At 50.1% G+C, this 17,798-nt stretch overlaps 1 protein-coding gene across 5 annotated transcripts in view; it reads left to right on the forward strand.

Annotated features, from left to right (window-relative positions):
- Positions 1-13,381, forward strand: part of c30h15orf39 (chromosome 30 C15orf39 homolog) — a 96,408-nt gene extending 83,027 nt beyond the window's left edge. For 4 of the 5 annotated variants that reach the window (XM_072492923.1, XM_072492922.1, XM_072492925.1 and 1 more), the window contains one exon: positions 10,713-13,381. In XM_072492923.1, coding sequence (XP_072349024.1) covers positions 10,713-11,797 — 1,085 coding nt within the window. In that variant the 3' untranslated portion in view covers positions 11,798-13,381. Of the gene's footprint in view, positions 1-10,562; positions 10,601-10,712 lie in introns of all 5 variants that reach the window. The other variant, XM_072492926.1, reaches the window with a different exon arrangement.
- The last annotated feature ends 4,417 nt before the right edge of the window (positions 13,382-17,798 follow it).

Genomic DNA, 17,798 nt, shown 5'->3' on the forward strand with positions numbered 1-17,798 from the left:
TTGTGTTCTCTCTCTTTCCCCCCTCTCTCTCTCTTTCCCCCCTCTCCCTCTCTCTCTCTCTCTCTCTCTCTCTCCCTCGCCCCTCCTCTTTCTCTCTTCCCCCTCCCCCTCTCTCCTCCCTCTCTCTCTCCTCCCCTCTCTCTCTCTCCTCCCCTCTCTCCTCCCCTCTCTCTCTCCTCCCCTCTCTCCTCCCCTCTCTCTCTCTCTCTCTCTCCTCCCCTCTCTCTCTCCTCCCCTCTCTCCTCCCCTCTCTCTCCCCCCTCGCCTCTTCCCGCCCTCTGGCCTCTTCCCGCCCCCCCTGGCCTCTTCCCGCCCCCCCTGGCCTCTTCCCGCCCCCCCCTGGCCTCTTCCCGCCCCCCCTGGCCTCTTCCCGCCCCCCCCCTGGCCTCTTCCCGCCCCCCCCTGGCCTCTTCCCGCCCCCCCCGGCCTCTTCCCGCCCCCCCCCTGGCCTCTTCCCGCCCCCCCCTGGCCTCTTCCCGCCCCCCCCTGGCCTCTTCCCGCCCCCCCCTGGCCTCTTCCCGCCCCCCCCTGGCCTCTTCCCGCCCCCCCCTGGCCTCTTCCCGCCCCCCCCTGGCCTCTTCCCGCCCCCCCCTGGCCTCTTCCCGCCCCCCCCTGGCCTCTTCCCGCCCCCCCCTGGCCTCTTCCCGCCCCCCCCTGGCCTCTTCCCGCCCCCCCCTGGCCTCTTCCCGCCCCCCCCTGGCCTCTTCCCGCCCCCCCCTGGCCTCTTCCCGCCCCCCCCCTGGCCTCTTCCCGCCCCCCCCTGGCCTCTTCCCGCCCCCCCCTGGCCTCTTCCCGCCCCCCCCCTGGCCTCTTCCCGCCCCCCCCTGGCCTCTTCCCGCCCCCCCCCTGGCCTCTTCCCGCGCCCCCCCCTGGCCTCTTCCCGCCCCCCCCCTGGCCTCTTCCCGCCCCCCCCCTGGCCTCTTCCCGCCCCCCCCCTGGCCTCTTCCCGCCCCCCCCTGGCCTCTTCCCGCCCCCCCCTGGCCTCTTCCCGCCCCCCCCTGGCCTCTTCCCCGCCCCCCCCTGGCCTCTTCCCGCCCCCCCCTGGCCTCTTCCCGCCCCCCCCTGGCCTCTTCCCGCCCCCCCCTGGCCTCTTCCCGCCCCCCCCTGGCCTCTTCCCGCCCCCCCCTGGCCTCTTCCCGCCCCCCCCTGGCCTCTTCCCGCCCCCCCCTGGCCTCTTCCCGCCCCCCCCTGGCCTCTTCCCGCCCCCCCCTGGCCTCTTCCCGCCCCCCCCTGGCCTCTTCCCGCCCCCCCCTGGCCTCTTCCCGCCCCCCCCTGGCCTCTTCCCGCCCCCCCCTGGCCTCTTCCCGCCCCCCCCCTGGCCTCTTCCCGCCCCCCCCTGGCCTCTTCCCGCCCCCCCCTGGCCTCTTCCCGCCCCCCCCCTGGCCTCTTCCCGCCCCCCCCTGGCCTCTTCCCGCCCCCCCCTGGCCTCTTCCCGCCCCCCCCTGGCCTCTTCCCGCCCCCCCCTGGCCTCTTCCCGCCCCCCCCTGGCCTCTTCCCGCCCCCCCCTGGCCTCTTCCCGCCCCCCCCTGGCCTCTTCCCGCCCCCCCCTGGCCTCTTCCCGCCCCCCCCTGGCCTCTTCCCGCCCCCCCCTGGCCTCTTCCCGCCCCCCCCTGGCCTCTTCCCGCCCCCCCCTGGCCTCTTCCCGCCCCCCCCTGGCCTCTTCCCGCCCCCCCCTGGCCTCTTCCCGCCCCCCCCTGGCCTCTTCCCGCCCCCCCCTGGCCTCTTCCCGCCCCCCCCTGGCCTCTTCCCGCCCCCCCCTGGCCTCTTCCCGCCCCCCCCTGGCCTCTTCCCGCCCCCCCCTGGCCTCTTCCCGCCCCCCCCTGGCCTCTTCCCGCCCCCCCCTGGCCTCTTCCCGCCCCCCCCTGGCCTCTTCCCGCCCCCCCCTGGCCTCTTCCCGCCCCCCCCTGGCCTCTTCCCGCCCCCCCCTGGCCTCTTCCCGCCCCCCCCTGGCCTCTTCCCGCCCCCCCCTGGCCTCTTCCCGCCCCCCCCTGGCCTCTTCCCGCCCCCCCCTGGCCTCTTCCCGCCCCCCCCTGGCCTCTTCCCGCCCCCCCCTGGCCTCTTCCCGCCCCCCCCTGGCCTCTTCCCGCCCCCCCCTGGCCTCTTCCCGCCCCCCCCTGGCCTCTTCCCGCCCCCCCCTGGCCTCTTCCCGCCCCCCCCTGGCCTCTTCCCGCCCCCCCCTGGCCTCTTCCCGCCCCCCCCTGGCCTCTTCCCGCCCCCCCCTGGCCTCTTCCCGCCCCCCCCTGGCCTCTTCCCGCCCCCCCCTGGCCTCTTCCCGCCCCCCCCTGGCCTCTTCCCGCCCCCCCCTGGCCTCTTCCCGCCCCCCCCTGGCCTCTTCCCGCCCCCCCCCTGGCCTCTTCCCGCCCCCCCCTGGCCTCTTCCCGCCCCCCCCTGGCCTCTTCCCGCCCCCCCCTGGCCTCTTCCCGCCCCCCCCTGGCCTCTTCCCGCCCCCCCCCTGGCCTCTTCCCGCCCCCCCCCTGGCCTCTTCCCGCCCCCCCCCTGGCCTCTTCCCGCCCCCCCCCTGGCCTCTTCCCGCCCCCCCCCTGGCCTCTTCCCGCCCCCCCCCTGGCCTCTTCCCGCCCCCCCCCTGGCCTCTTCCCGCCCCCCCCCTGGCCTCTTCCCGCCCCCCCCTGGCCTCTTCCCGCCCCCCCCTGGCCTCTTCCCGCCCCCCCCTGGCCTCTTCCCGCCCCCCCCTGGCCTCTTCCCGCCCCCCCCCTGGCCTCTTCCCGCCCCCCCCTGGCCTCTTCCCCGCCCCCCCCTGGCCTCTTCCCGCCCCCCCCTGGCCTCTTCCCGCCCCCCCCTGGCCTCTTCCCGCCCCCCCCTGGCCTCTTCCCGCCCCCCCCTGGCCTCTTCCCGCCCCCCCCTGGCCTCTTCCCGCCCCCCCCTGGCCTCTTCCCGCCCCCCTGAACAGCAATTGAAGATGGGTGATAAATGCTGGCCTAGCCAGTGACACCCACATCCCATGAATGAATATATTAAAAAAACTTTACCAAATGCTTTTTGAAAATCTATTATATCATCCACAGACATTTTATTGACCTCTACATTAGTGACCTCTTCAAACGACTCCATCACGTTTGTCAAGCATCACGACCCTTTACAAATCCATACTAGCTCTTTCTGAACAGCTGAAAATTTAAGATATTTGGTCACCGTATCATTTTTTAAAAGTACCCAATTATTTTTTTTTCCCAATTAAGGGGACCAATCAACCTAACCTGCACATCTTTGGGTTGTGGGGGTGAAACCCACACAAACACTGAGAATGTGCAAACTCCATACGGACAGTGACCCAGGGCTGGGATTCGAGCCCGGGTCCTCAGTGCCGCAGTCCCAGTGCTAACCACTATGCCACATGCCGTCTCTAGTCATCTTATCATTGACCCTGGTAACTTCCTGACCGAGGATATAGTCCCGTTTGCCTCATTATTTCCTGATTTCCCTGTCACGTTTCTCAACTAGTGGCATGCATAGTTTTCCCATCGTAACAATTGGAAGATTATAGTTAGGATATCTACAATCTTCTCTCCTATTTCCTTTTAATAATTCTAGAATGGAAAACATCTGGGGCGAGATTCTCCAACCCCCCGCCGGGTTGGAGAATCGCCGGGGGCCGGCGTGAATCCCGCCCCCCGCCGGTTGCCGAATTCTCCGGCACCGGATATTCGGCGGGGGCGGGAATCGCGCCGCGCCGGTTGGCGGGCATCCCCCCGCGATTCTCCGGCCCGAGTGGGCTGAAGTCCCGCTGCTAAAATGCCTGTCCCGCCGGCGTACAAGGCGGCGCGGGCGGGGTCCTGGGGGGGGCGCGGGCGATCTGGCCCCGGGCGGTGCCCCCACGGTGGCCTGGCCTGCGATCGGGGCCCACCAACCCGTGGGCGGGCCTGTGCCGCGGGGGCACTCATTTCCTTCCGCCTTCACCACGGTCTCCACCATGGCGGAGGTGGAAGAGACTCCCTCCACTGCGCATGCGCGGGAATGCCGTCAGCGGCCGCTAACGCTCCCGCGCATGCGCCGCCCGGAGACGTCATTTCCGCGCCAGCTGGCGGGGCAGCAAAGGCCTTTTCCGCTAGCTGGCGGGGTGGAAATTCGTCCGGCGCGGGCCTAGCCCCTTAAGGTTGGGGCTCGGCCCCCCAAGATGCGGAGCATTCCGCACCTTTGGGACGGCGTGATGCCCGACTGATTTACGCCGTTTTGGGCGCCAGTCGGCGGACATCGCGCTGATACCGGAGAATTTCGCCCAAGGTCCTGGAGATTTGTTACTCATTTCCAACATTTTCTTCAATGCTGTTTTGTTTAGGTTTATTTTGAATCTCTGTCCCCGATTCAGTATTAGTTTCCTTGGGATGTCTGGCATGCTGACCTCTTGCTCCTTTTAGAGCCCTGTAGCGCAGAAGGAGGCTTTGCGGCTCAGCACGTCTGCACCGATCCTCTGAAAGACCACCCTACCTAGGCCAATTCCCTGCTTTATCCCCGTAACCCCACCTAATCTACACATCCCTGGACACTTGAGGGATGCCCATAGGCTGCTTTTCCCCTTTGAGGGGGAGAGCTGACTGGTGGTGGTTTAACCTGAGGATTGCCACATCTCAGACAAGGGGCAAGGTTGAAAGGGCTTCATGAATAACCTTAATCGGAACGGAAATTGAACCCGCGCTGCTGGCCTCGCTCTGCATCACGAACCAGCGGTCTAGCCAACTGTGCTAAAATGACAATTGCTTTAAGGGCCACAGGCAATGGGCTTATTTAGCTATTTTGGACGCCCAATTGTATCCTTTCTTAAATTATCCAAACCAGACTCTCGGTCATTTTTTAGACTTTTATTTCATTTAAGTGAGCTACACTTGAACTGCCAATCATTTTCTTTCACTTCTCACTAGCTGTTGTTAACCCCCAAGTTCGCATAAAAAATTTTTTTTAAAAAAAAATCCCAACCTATTCTTTAAACCCCCATACCGCCAATTGTACCTTCCTTATTTTCATGCCCAACTTCCAAGTGCCTTGGGCAATGCTGAGAGATTTACTTGCTCTTATTTTAGAAGCATCTTCACATGTACAGGATTTCATCTGATAAGCTTTTCTCTGGATGGTTTGGTTGTTAATGTTTGCTTAGAAAAATAATGTAACTTAATTCCGCTGTACTTCGTGCATAACCTTAATCAGTTTTATTTAATGAAAAAATTGGTGTCTTCCAGCTATGCGTTCTAAGGCTAACATTTTTTTAAAAATATCTAGCTTCCACATATAGTGGAGATATACTTTTCTAGCAATGCAGAGCTTTCTTTCAGCTACGCAGCATTGGCATGAAATCCAGACTCACATTCACACAGGCAATTGCATTATGAAGCTCTTTCTCCGAGAGTTAATGTGCCTCACGATCCCATTCTGTTTTCACAAGAATCCCTACAGTGCAGAAGGAGGCCATTTGGCCAATCGAGTCTGCGCATACCCTTTGAACGAGCACTGTACCTAGGCACAATCCCCACTCTAGCTCTGTATCCCCCACCCAACCCTTGGACACCAAGGGGAAATTTAGCATGGCCAATCCACCTAACCTGCACATCTGTGGACTGTGGGTAGAAACAGGAGCACCCGAGGAAACCCACACAGACACTGGGAGAACGTGCAACTTCCACACAGGCAGTCACCCGAGGTCCGAGTCGAACCCGGGTCCCTGGTGCTGTAAGGCAGCAGTGTTAAACACAGTGGCTCCAATGATCCTTTTGGGTTATGTGGTCTGGGCCGAAAAGTTCGCTTCATACAAAATGTGGTCATGTGTAGGTGCACACCCGATGGGCTGAAGGGCCTCTTTTGTACTGCTGTCCTGTTTTCTGTCATTCTGTTAACAAAGCCTCTTGATTAATCAGGTGGGCTACATTCAGCTCCTAATAATTAATTATTAGGCTTAATTGTTTTCACCTACATCACCAACACCACACCCCAACCACCTCTGACCATTTGTTCTGTTGCTTTACTCTCTTTCTTCACTCATTCTGACATGATGTGACTCCCCATTTCCTAACTTGCACAATATAATTTTATCCTATTTATAGTTACTGCCTTTGTAATACTACCTCCAATCCTCGGTTCATAGGCATAGGTTTTTGAACAAAGTATATTTTCCGTTATGTACACAGGATATGATATATAAGAGAAGGGCACACACACACAAATCACAAAGGGGGAAAAAAAGTAACAACGCGAGAGAAATACAAAATCAAATAAAGTAACTGGTAGGGTATTATGCACCCGCTCAACAGCAGCAACTCTGTACACTTGGCAAAATTATTTATACACATAAGTAAGCATCTGTTTGTGTGGAGGGGGAGGGTGTAGATATACATTTGGATGCTGGAGAGACAATTGCGGAGGGCAATACTCGAATGGGTCTGATATACATTTGGATGCTGGAGAGACAATTGCGGAGGGCAATACTCGAATGGGTCTGGTGCCGTTGTTGTCCCTTGCTTCTCCCAGACGGATTTTGCTGCCCTTGTCGTCTCGTGCTCACTTCTGCTTCAACCGGCCCTCCCGACTTCTGCCTGTATTCTCCTTTTTCTCTGTTCCTGTGGATGCCAAGTTAGTTAACGTTTCCTTGCGCCCCCACCCCCACAACCTCCCAGGCTCTCCTCAATTGTTCCCTGACTCTTCCCCCTCCCCTGTGGTTCGCCTTTCCTTCCTCTTAGATTTAGCTGGTCCCCCCCACCCCCTCCCGGTCTATCTCTCCCTCTCATGCTTTGGCTACTTTGCCCTGGTTCTTGGGCTACCTGCCTATTCTTCTGCTAGTGTGTTGGCCACAAACAGGTCACGGAACAATTGCCGTCGTCTGACCCTCGGATGGCGAATTTGATTTTCTCCATTTGGAGAGATTCCGAGAGGTCAGACAGCCAGTCTGCAGCTTTGGGTGGTGCTGCTGACCGCCAGCCGAACAGGATTCTATGGCGGTGATCAGGGAGGCAAAGGTAAGGGCATCTGCCCTCCTCTCCAGGAATAGATCTGGCTGGTCTGAAACCCCGAAGACCACCACTTTCGGGGTTTTCCCTCTTTTTGAAGACGGCCACTGGTGCTAGGTCAAACTCTATGGTTGTTGATAGAAGTATAGCATCTTGTCCAAGTGGTGTCTTTCTAATTGACAATCCCTAGACAGTTGAACTGTGGGCTTTGGGGAAAGAGAGGGCCATTGCCAAGATTGACTTCACCCTTATCCAATATCCATGCATTGCTTTGCAGAGAGACATTGGGTAACAACCAGGAGCAGAAACCCATCAAGCCTGCAGTTTGAGGCTGACAATACTGCTGAGATCGACAAACTGAGTTCAGACCAACAATTGAACCTAAGATCATCCTGCTCTATATAGTTCTATCATGTTATCCAGTGAGTTAAGGCGCAATTAACATTTATTGTAACCTTAGTAAGGTGCTTGTAACTATTTTCCTCTATACTTTTTTTCCTATATCCTTTACAGTGAACTTATGCAGAAATATAGAGCAGTCAAAATTCTGCAATAGATTCCAGGGAAAGGGTCTTTATTTAAGTCAGTTGATTTGAGTGTTAATGCTTGGAAATGTCATCTCAACGGTGACTTTCCTCTTGCTCTGGAGGTTCAGTGAATGGCATTGTTTTGTTACCAGCTAACCTTTGTCTGATGCTTTTCATTTAAACAGTGCCTTCTTTCTCCAGGTAAGGTAAAAGTCACATTTTAACTATTTCTGCCAGGCCTGATGAGAGCAGCAATAGGTCAGCTAGCTGTTTTGCGTCCCTCCCAATTTTTCCTAGTCAGTGAAAAGCGGACCCAATGTAGTCCATTTCCTGTCCAGTGAGAACAGTTGGAACAAAAGCTTCAAATGATTTTTTGTCCTGTTTCATGCGGTAATTCCATCATCAATGGACTAAACTGACTCTTGACTGGTGCAGTGTAAACTTTCCTTTTGGAATCAAAATTAAATTAATTTGTGACCTTGAAGTATCTGTAAAGTAATGAAATGGAGTAACTCGCTCATTATTTCATGCACTTTGGGTTTGTCTGAAAGTTAACAACCTGCCACATTGCAAAAGTTTATCTTAATGGTTATCACTCAAAGTGCCCTTCTACACTAGGGTGATGAGGCTTTGTGTAATTCGAGGGCTGGTTTAGCTCAGTGGGCTAGACAGCTGGTTTGTGATGCAGAGCAAGGCCAGCAGCATGGGTTCAATTCCTGTACCAGCTGAGAATTCTGAATTCTCCCGCCGTGTACCCGAATAGGTGCCGGAATGTGGCGACCAGGGGCTTTTCACCGTAACTTCATTGCAGTGTTAATGTAAGCCTACTTGTGACAATCAAAAGATTAGATTATCAAAGAGTAATGACTTCTTATACCAATTTCCCTATCTGCTGCAAATCTTGTTCTAGATTGGAGAACGTTTGGAGCCTTTTTAAAGATTGAGGATCTTGCATCTTGTACTTTGTGCATCTTCCTACACAAACTTGAATCTAAATTCAATTGAGTTTTTATTTTATAGATGTCTCAGATTAGGAACAGCCCCTCGAGTCTGTCCCGCCATTCAATGATATGGCTGATATGTGACCTAACTCCATGCCCCTGCCTTTGACCCATATCCCCTATCTCCAATTTAAAATTATCAACTGATCTAGCTTCAACTGCTGTTTGTGGGAGAGAGTTCCAAACCTCCTGGGGTGACACGGTAGCACAGTGGTTAGCACTGTTGCTTCACAGCGCCATGGACCCAGGTTCGATTCCCGGCTTGCGTCACTCTCTCTGCGGACTCTGCACGTTCTCTCCGTGCCTGCATGGGTTCCCTCTGGGTGCTCCAGTTTCCTTCCACAAGCCCCGAAAGACATGAATTGGACATTCTGAATTCTCCCTCTACCCGAACAGGTGCCATAGTGTGGTGACTAGGGAATTTTCACAGCAACTTCATTGCAGTGTTAATGTAAGCCTACTTGTGACACCAATAAAGAGAGAGAAGGAGCTCCAGGGACCCGGGTTCAATTCCAGCCTTGGGTGACTGGAGTTTGTACTTTCTCCCTGTGTCTGCATGGGTTTCCTCCGGGTGCTCCAGTTTCCTCCCACCATCCAAAGATGTGCAGGTTAGGTGGGTTGGTCATGCTAGAATTGCCCCTTAGTGTCCAAAAGGTTAGGCGGGGTTACTGGGTTATGAGGATATGATGGAGGTAGCTCTTAGAAAGAGCTACTTTCTAAGGGTACACACTCGATTGCCTGAATGGCCTCCTGCACTCTAAATTCATATCATAGAATTTACAGTGCAGAAGGAGACCATTTGGCCCATCGAGTCTGCACCGGCTATTGGAAAGAGCACCCTACTCCAGGTCAACACCTCCACCCTATCCCAGCAACCCCACCCAACACTAAGGGCAATTTTGGACACTAAGGGCAATTTATCATGGCCAATCCACCTAACCTGAACATCTTTGGACTGTGGGAGGAAACCAGAGCACCCGGAGGAAACCCACGCGCACACGGGGAGGATATGCAGACTCCGCACAGATAGTGACCCAAGCCGGAATCGAACCTGGGACCCTGGAGCTGTGAAGCAAATGTGCTATCCACAATGCGTTAAGAAATTCTTCCATTCTCCTGAACGGTCTAGCCTTTTAAGACTCCTCCCTCGCTTTACCCTCTAGTTTTACTATCCCCAGCCAGTGGAGATACAGTACCTACCCTGTCTTTCCCTGTTGATATCTTGAATACTTCAATCAGATCACCCCATGTGGATAGCACAATTGCTTCACAGCTCCAGGGTCCCAGGTTCGATTCCCGGCTTGGGTCACTGTCTGTGCGGAGTCTGCACGTCCTCCCCGTGTGTGCGTGGGTTTCCTCCGGGTGCTCCTGTTTCCTCCCACAGTCCAAAGATGTGCAGGTTAGGTGGATTGGCCATGATAAATTGCCCTTCGTGTCCAAAATTGCCCTTAGTGTTGGGTGGGGTTACTGGGTTATGGGGATAGGGTGGAGGTGTGGGCTTGGGTAGGGTGCTCTTTCCAAGAGCCGGTGCAGACTCGATGGGCCGAATGGCCTCCTTCTGCACTGTAAATTCTATGAAATAACTGTCTAAATTCCAGCGAAAACAGGTCTAATCAAAGTATCATTTTTGTAAACCAGCGTTGCATGGGCAAAATATCCTTCCTCCGGTGATGCCCAGAACTGCTCGGAGACTGTCAAGTGGGGTCTAACCAGGGTGTTGTATAGCTGAACTGAAAGCAGAGTTTCAGGTTATGCCTCTGATTTGATGTTTCAAATTATCTCGTGGTTGATGCCCTGGATAAAATCACACTGCTTTCTTGAATGTAGAATGAGTAATCCTGGGTGACTTGCAAAATGGGTGAGGAAGAGATGGAGAGATTATTATTACCAAAAAAAGGTTTCGGAATTTTTCAAATGCTGTTGTTGTATTAATTAAGGCCAGCAACTTTAAATACCTTTTTAAAATATTTTCTAGCCAACACGAACTAAAGAACAATGATATCAAAGCAACCAAGTTGGAATATATTAGACCTATAAGTCTTACAATAATAGTTAAAGATCATTGTAAATTAATTTATTTTTTGCAGATCTACCTTCACATGTTGGTCTAGATGCTCCAGTGCAGGTATCTGTTAACCAAATGTTTTGAATCCTGTAGCACTTTTTTTTGTTTTCTTTCATAAACATTTGATTTGTCTGAAATATTAATGGGACACAACTTCTGTTTTATTTTTAAGGTGAGCAAAATGATGAAAACCTGAAAGTGGCGACTTTCACTCCGAAACCAGCCGACGGAACTGCTAAAGAAAATCAATCACAGACTAGCTCTACAGAGACCAGAAACATAACGGTAGCAAACACTGCTTGCTCGGAAGCAAAGCCTGACAAAGGAATTGTCATAGCCAAACATAATGCCAAGCTTGGGAAAAGGCGAAGCAAAATAAAAGCTGCAACCTCACCCATAAAGTCTAACCTTAAATGTGCCGATTCGAGCAATAATGCCAAGCTTAGGAAAAGGCGAAGCAAAATAAAAGCTGCAACCTCACCCATAAAGTCTAACCTTAAATGTGCCAATTTGAGCAATAATTCACAATCTGGAGAGAAAATATCGCCACAATCCGAGAAACCATCTTGCAAAGTGCCTGATCAGGATGCTAGTAGAGTGCAGTCAGGGAAGGAGTCCAAACTGGGTCCCAGAAAAGTACAAAAAAGAACAAAAGGTGTTTGGGATGAAAAGGCTTTTGTGAAAGGCAATTTTGAAAAGAAGTGCAGTACTTTGGTAGTTAGACTGAATCGAGTGGCTGTGAATGGGGACAATAAAGGGTCAGGCATTTCCTGCACCAGGAAGATCAAAGAGGCTCAAATACCAATAAGGAAGAAGGATAATGGCGCATTGAGGCCAACGAGAAGCACGTCTAAAGTACTCCATCTTCGTAGTTCAATTGTGCGGTTAAAATTTCAGAAACCAAGACAAACTGTTCCAAGCAGAAACATAGTGCTGAAATCGGTCGTTGCTACAAGAAAGCCTTTATTAATGCACAATTCCCCACGACTGGATCAGAAAATGACCAAACCCCCCTCCTGCAGAAAACGTCAAGGGAAAGAGTACCCAAATTTAGTGGGCAAACGTATTAAACATCTGTATGAGGAAAAGGATAAATCTGAGTCCTGGTATAAAGGTGTAGTGGTCAAAGTACATGAAAAGCACCAAAATCCTTTAAAGACTGTGTATGAAGTTAAATATGACAGTGAACCTGACTGGCAGTACTACCTTGAACTCTTGCAGGATTATGAAAATGGGTGGCTAAGGGTTGATGACTGACTTGTGAAACTATTATAGCACTGTGCTATGGTCTTTGTTTCAGCGCGTATAACGGCCGTCTCAAAAACCTGTGACTGGCGAATGTAAAATAGAACTGTAGATGCCAATCCAGGGGCAGTAATTCATCAGGTCTTAGTTCAATTTGCAGGGAAAAATATGCTGTAGGTCTTATTTTCTTTTTGCTGTGAAGTGCCCTTTAAATATTTTGTGTGGTAAAGACCAATTTGTGGCAGCCTATGTGAGGACTTTTGGCTTGTTGCACAGTTATAAGGGAATATCATCCCAAAAGCAGATGATATTGAGTGCTATGATTTCACCTACATCTGGAAATGTTCAAAGGAAATGGGAAGCTGGTGATGTTCCTTTTAGAGTTAAATGAAAGATTGATGTCTCTGTTCCAAACAATTTAATCTAAGAAAGGGCTAGTACTACATCTCATCCTATTGCAATTCCTGAGCTAAGGATCAATCTTTTCTAGATGAAATTGTTTTGCACTATTTTCCTCCTGTTTTAATTTACTCTTCTGAAGATGCTGGCTCTTTTGGGGCACATTCCATGCGCCGGCAACTGCCTTCGGCGCTCGACTGAGTGACCATTCTTCACATGCTAGCCAATCTGAGTGTTGGGATGTTTCGCGATGGGGAACCTTACAGCTGAGTCCTGCTGCTGATGGATGTCCGCACTTGGTACTTCCCAGTTGAAATTGCTGGGTAGCCATTCAGAATCGTCGCCCTGGATCGTCTTTTCCTATCGCCGAGATCGGTTGGAGGCCCCCTTGACCGTTTCCCCAGTGGAAATGCGCTAACTCAGGACTTCTATGATTTATAATTTAACAGATGGTGTGCAGCGAAGAGAAGAACTTGTAATCATTGAGTATTTTCTGGCAATGTTTATATCACAGCCATTCAAATTCAGTTCAGCAATCCAGATATGCAAGTTTGATGAATAGAATTGGTTTAAAAGTTTCAAATTACTAGCACAATTGTTAACTCCTTCCTGCCTCACCCATACACGATACATTTGCATCACACAAGTGGCGAGGTGGATGCTAGCAGAGTTTTAAATTATGCTTCAATGCAAAACGTGGTGGTTCTTGACCTCTGGTGAAGTATTTCATCAAGAATTGATGACTGGCATGTTTCGTTTCAATAAGTTAGCAAGTTGAAACCAATTTTTTGGGCAGTGATTCCACAAACATCACTGGAGTTTGTGGCATTGCAGTAAGTTGTTTTTTTTCTCCTCCCAATGTACTGATACTTTGATATGCAATGTATGTTTTTTTTAATCTTTCTCCCTCCACCCAAAGAAAGCTTGTATTTATAATGCATTCATCCTGTGAACTCTTGGGTCAAATGTGTTCCTCTAAATTGTTGCTGGTGTACAGACTTGAGAAGAATTGGGGCATTGATAACTGTAGTGTTTTATATGTACTTTTTTGTAATAAATATAAAACTTAACTAGTTAAGTTAAAGATGTTACTGTTACATTTTCATACTTCAGTTGATTTTGAAATACTACATTTGAAAACCGGTTAATGTTGCAAACTCTGTATCCTTTTGTATAAAGATTTGAAACCACTTTGAATTCGTCTTTCACTTTTTTTTTTGTGTGGTGCACATAAGTAAAGAATGAGATTAGCTCGATGTGCAGTGCAGGGGAACAGTTATTGTTTTAGATGATTGGACAAATGGTGATGAGCTCCGCATGAGGTTTAGTGAATCTCCAGGAATCGATGCTGAACAGTTTACTACTGCAGAACCGGCTTACTGATGCTGGAAGCTATAGGACCTTGAAGCAGGTGGATGGCTAGATTTGAGAAACAATATAGAGCATACATTATAAATGCCTTTTTGTTTCGAAGTGTTGTCACTGTTGTTGAGCCAACTCTCTCAAAAGGGGTATTTACATTTTTACCTCACTGTTGTAGGAAATTGTGGCAGTGAATTTGTGCATGGTCCAATCCCACAAACAGCAATGAAATAGATGAACAGATTACCTGCCCTGTGCGTCAGGTGAGGAATAACTATCATGGGATCTTTTAAGGCCATTTGAGAGGCCTGTCAGGGCCTCAACTTAAGACTGGAAGCAACTCCATTCTGCATTAGTCTAGCAAGCTTTAAACTCACAACCCTGTGACTTGGAAAGGAGAATGATACTGCCAAACATGGAAGACACCAGAGGGGAGGTGGGATGACCAGCAGAACTACAGCAAATTGCAACTGAGAGCCTGAAGCTTTTAATAAGGATTGACCTGCCAGATGGTCATTTCATTTGTGCCTATTCTCTTTACATGCCATCAAATTTCGCACTGTCACAAACTTCTACCTAATTTGTGAGTGCTGCCAACATAAAAACGCCCAAAAGTTGAAAACATAATTCTGGCATCCTTTTGATCTTTGAGAAAGCCATGCTTAGGTCATATTTTCCGACTACTTTTGATGGTCTTATCTGCAATTATTTCTCAACATCCTCATTTTCACTCTCAATCGGTGCTTCACCCACTGGCACATTTTCTGTCTCGCTGGCTGCTTCCTGGGTGGCTCTGAGTTGTTAGCACCAGTAAGACGGCACTTGTTGGAAATTGTGGATCAGGATGTTCTCCAGTGTTTGGAGTTCTGACCTACTCCCAAGACACCCTTTTGTGACTGAAGTACAGAAGAGCTTACCTAGTCACGCACACTGACCTTTCTTGAATGCTTGAAAGCAATCATTGCTCACTAAGCACCTGAAGCTGAGAATATGTATAATGGAACATGATCACCTTTCTGTTGCCAGCTTTGTAATCTTGTCATTGGTTAGGGGCTGTTGACGCCTGTGATGTCTATGGTCTTTTCTGGTGGCGTTTTAAGTGATGCTGCCCTTGGTTGCTTTCCACGTGCAGTGTTACGTCTCCAGCTTTTCTGTGGGAGATGAGACAATGTTCTCGGGCCTGAATGGTATGAGCATTTGCCTTTTAAGGGTGGCGTAGTGGTTAGCACTGCATCATGGCGTCGAGGTCCCAGGTGCGATCCTGGTTCTGGGCCACTCTCTGTGTGGAGTTTGCACATTCTACCTGTGTTTGCATGGGTTTCACCCCCTCAACCCAAAGATGTGCAGGGTAGGTGGATTGACCACACTAAATTGCCCCTTAATGGAAAAAATGAATTGGGTACTCTTAAATTTATTTTTAAAAATGAAGACATCTCATTCTGATGAAAGGATTTGTTACATTGCTACTAGAAATTACGACGTGCCTGTGAAGAATAGCTAGAGCCTTTGCAGCTAGCTCAAAAGGAGTTGATGGCATGGCTAATATGGTGCCTGTGTTTTTTTCTGACTATCATTTGTATGAGTTTCCCTGATACCTAGGCACTGAAAGAAAAAATGAATAAAAGGAAATGGGTGGTATGAGTGGTCGAAGATATGTATTGACGACAGTACCCAGATTTACCAAAGCCAACCCTTGTGCGATCATTGAACCTCTTTCCAGGATCTTAGATTCTGGATATTGGGAGTTGCACTGCCTTTGTCCAATAATGTTGCTGTTCTGGCCCGCACATCCAGCAAGAGGACCTTTTACACATATATCTGGGGTTACTTATGCCCCTTGGGCTGATGCTACTCTTGGATGTTGCTCTGTAGAAAGATGTGTACTGCCTTGAATGGTCGTTGCAGTTTCAATACTGCAAATCTGAATTTCCACATCCAGCGGTAGCAAATCTGTCAGCAATGGTATTAAAACGCCTGTGGAGGAACTTGCAATGGGTTAGCAGTGAAGTCACGTAGTCTCACCAATGAGAGACTGCCCACTACATCAAGACAATCCTTCCTTTAAGTCTTGTTTCTGTTTTCTCCGCTATTGCTCACAGGAAGGAAAATAACTTTTGGTGCTTTTGAATGTAAGTTTCATTTTGCTAAACTAGAAATTGCTGAACTTGCATTGAGAACCGTCAAATTTTGGAAACTGGACCGCCTATTAATCTTTATTAGGGTCACAAGTAGGCTTACACTGCATGAAGTGCACTGCACACTACGGTGCCTGTTCGGGTACATTGAGAGAATTCAGAAATGTCCAATTCACCTAATGGCACATCTTTCAAGGCTTGTGGGAGGAAACCCACGCAGACACTGGGAGAACTTGCAGACTGCACAGTGACCCAAGCTGGGAATCGAACCTGGGGCCTTGGTGCTGTGAAGCAACCATGCTAATTGTCGGGCTGCTTTTTCTTACCCCTTGAAAACTATTCAGCCTGAGCCTGATTTTGGTAATTTCCCTGAAAAGTTATCTAGTGTGAGCCAGAATCTGGTGGTGTGATTTTTATTGCCTCTTCATGGGCCATTCTGGTAACCGGCAGCAACAGCCTTTGTCTTTGATGCCTCTTGTCCCTAATAGTTTTGGACATGAAGCTTTTTCGAAACTCTGCAAATGTGAACAGATGAGAAAAGTACACTTCTTCTGTTAAACCCAAACTCAACCAACCCAGAATGGAATGCTACAGAACAACTTAATCAAATGCATTCTTTGCCGAGAAGATTGGTGTCTGAGTTAGTAGTAATAACATGAATGCATGAATGGCTATGGAGGTTAGCTTGAGTAAAGCAAGTGTACTAATGGAGTAAAAGATATTATTGTTCTGCAAACCCAAAACACTTAAATATAGCCGCATTAACCACCAATGGGCCGAGCTTAAGAAGAGCTCCAGACCCCAACATCTATCTTTGGTGGCTGTGCTTTCCTTCAGCCAGTGGGATCTATTTCTCAACTAGAAAGTTCTTTCTCTCGGAACCAGCATCTATGATTTAATCCCATGGAGATAGGACAGCAAAGCTGTAAACGTCCCTGAAAAAGGTTATCCTTGGTGGAGGGATTTACAATTTGTATTTGATGTTAAACTGAGTTGCACATGACCGTATTTCTTATTCCTTTCTCTATTATCAAAATAATGACAATTGTGTTCTTTGTTCTCCCTTACCACTTGTGATTTGGTACATTTTAAAAATTACAGCAGTGACTACAATTCAAAAGTACTTCATTGGCTGTAAACTCTTCAGGCAACCTGAGATTACAAACTGGTCTGTTCTAGGAACTCGAGTCTTTTATGTCTCCCCACCAAGTCACCTTGAGCCAATAAAACTAGATGACCTGAACAAACAGCTTGTACTTCAAGCATTTGAAGCAGAGGACGTGGAGGAAGCCTCTCAACCCTTCCCCTTGTTCTGCACCTCAAGTCCATTTTTTTCCCTTTGCTCCAGTGCTCCCTGATTACTTCAAAAGGGATCATCTCAGTCATCAAAAATTCCAGTTGTCGTAACATCTACAGCCTCTCAAAGACTGCAAGAGCAGAGGAATCTGAACAGGAGCAGTATCCTTAGCAACTTGAGGACAAATCATTACCATTTTCCCAACTGGTGAATCTTCAAAAAATGAACCATTGTTCTTATACAATGAAAATATTTTGAACCACAGTGATATGGTATTTTAAAAACTGAATTGCTAAATTTAATTACTTGATCTCATTGAAGATAGAATAAAGGAACCATACAGCACAAAAAAAGCCCTTCAGCCCATTGCATCTGCGCCGGTCAAAAACAGTCACCTATCCTTCTAATTCCATTTTCCAGCACTTGGCCCATAGCCTTGAATGCCCTGGGATCGCAAGTGCACATTTAAATACTTCTTAAATGTTATGATGGTCTCTGCCTCCTCCCCCCTTTCAGGCAGTGAATTCCATACTCCCACCACGCACTGGGTAAAAAGGGTTTTTCCTCACATCCCCTCATAACCACCTTCCCCGTCTCTTGAATCTATGCCCCTGGTCATTGACCCCTCCACCAAGGGGATAAGTTTGTTTCTGTCTATGCCTCTCATAATTTTATACATCTCAATCATATCTGCTCTCAATGTCCTCTGCTCCAAGGAAAACAATCCAAGTCTATCCAATCTCGCTTCATAGCTAAAGCTCTCCAGCCCAGGCAACATCCTGGTAAATCTCTGCACCCTTTCCAGTGCTATCACATCCCT

This window comes from Scyliorhinus torazame, chromosome 30 (genome assembly GCF_047496885.1).
Source record: "Scyliorhinus torazame isolate Kashiwa2021f chromosome 30, sScyTor2.1, whole genome shotgun sequence".
Lineage (NCBI taxonomy): Eukaryota > Metazoa > Chordata > Chondrichthyes > Carcharhiniformes > Scyliorhinidae > Scyliorhinus > Scyliorhinus torazame.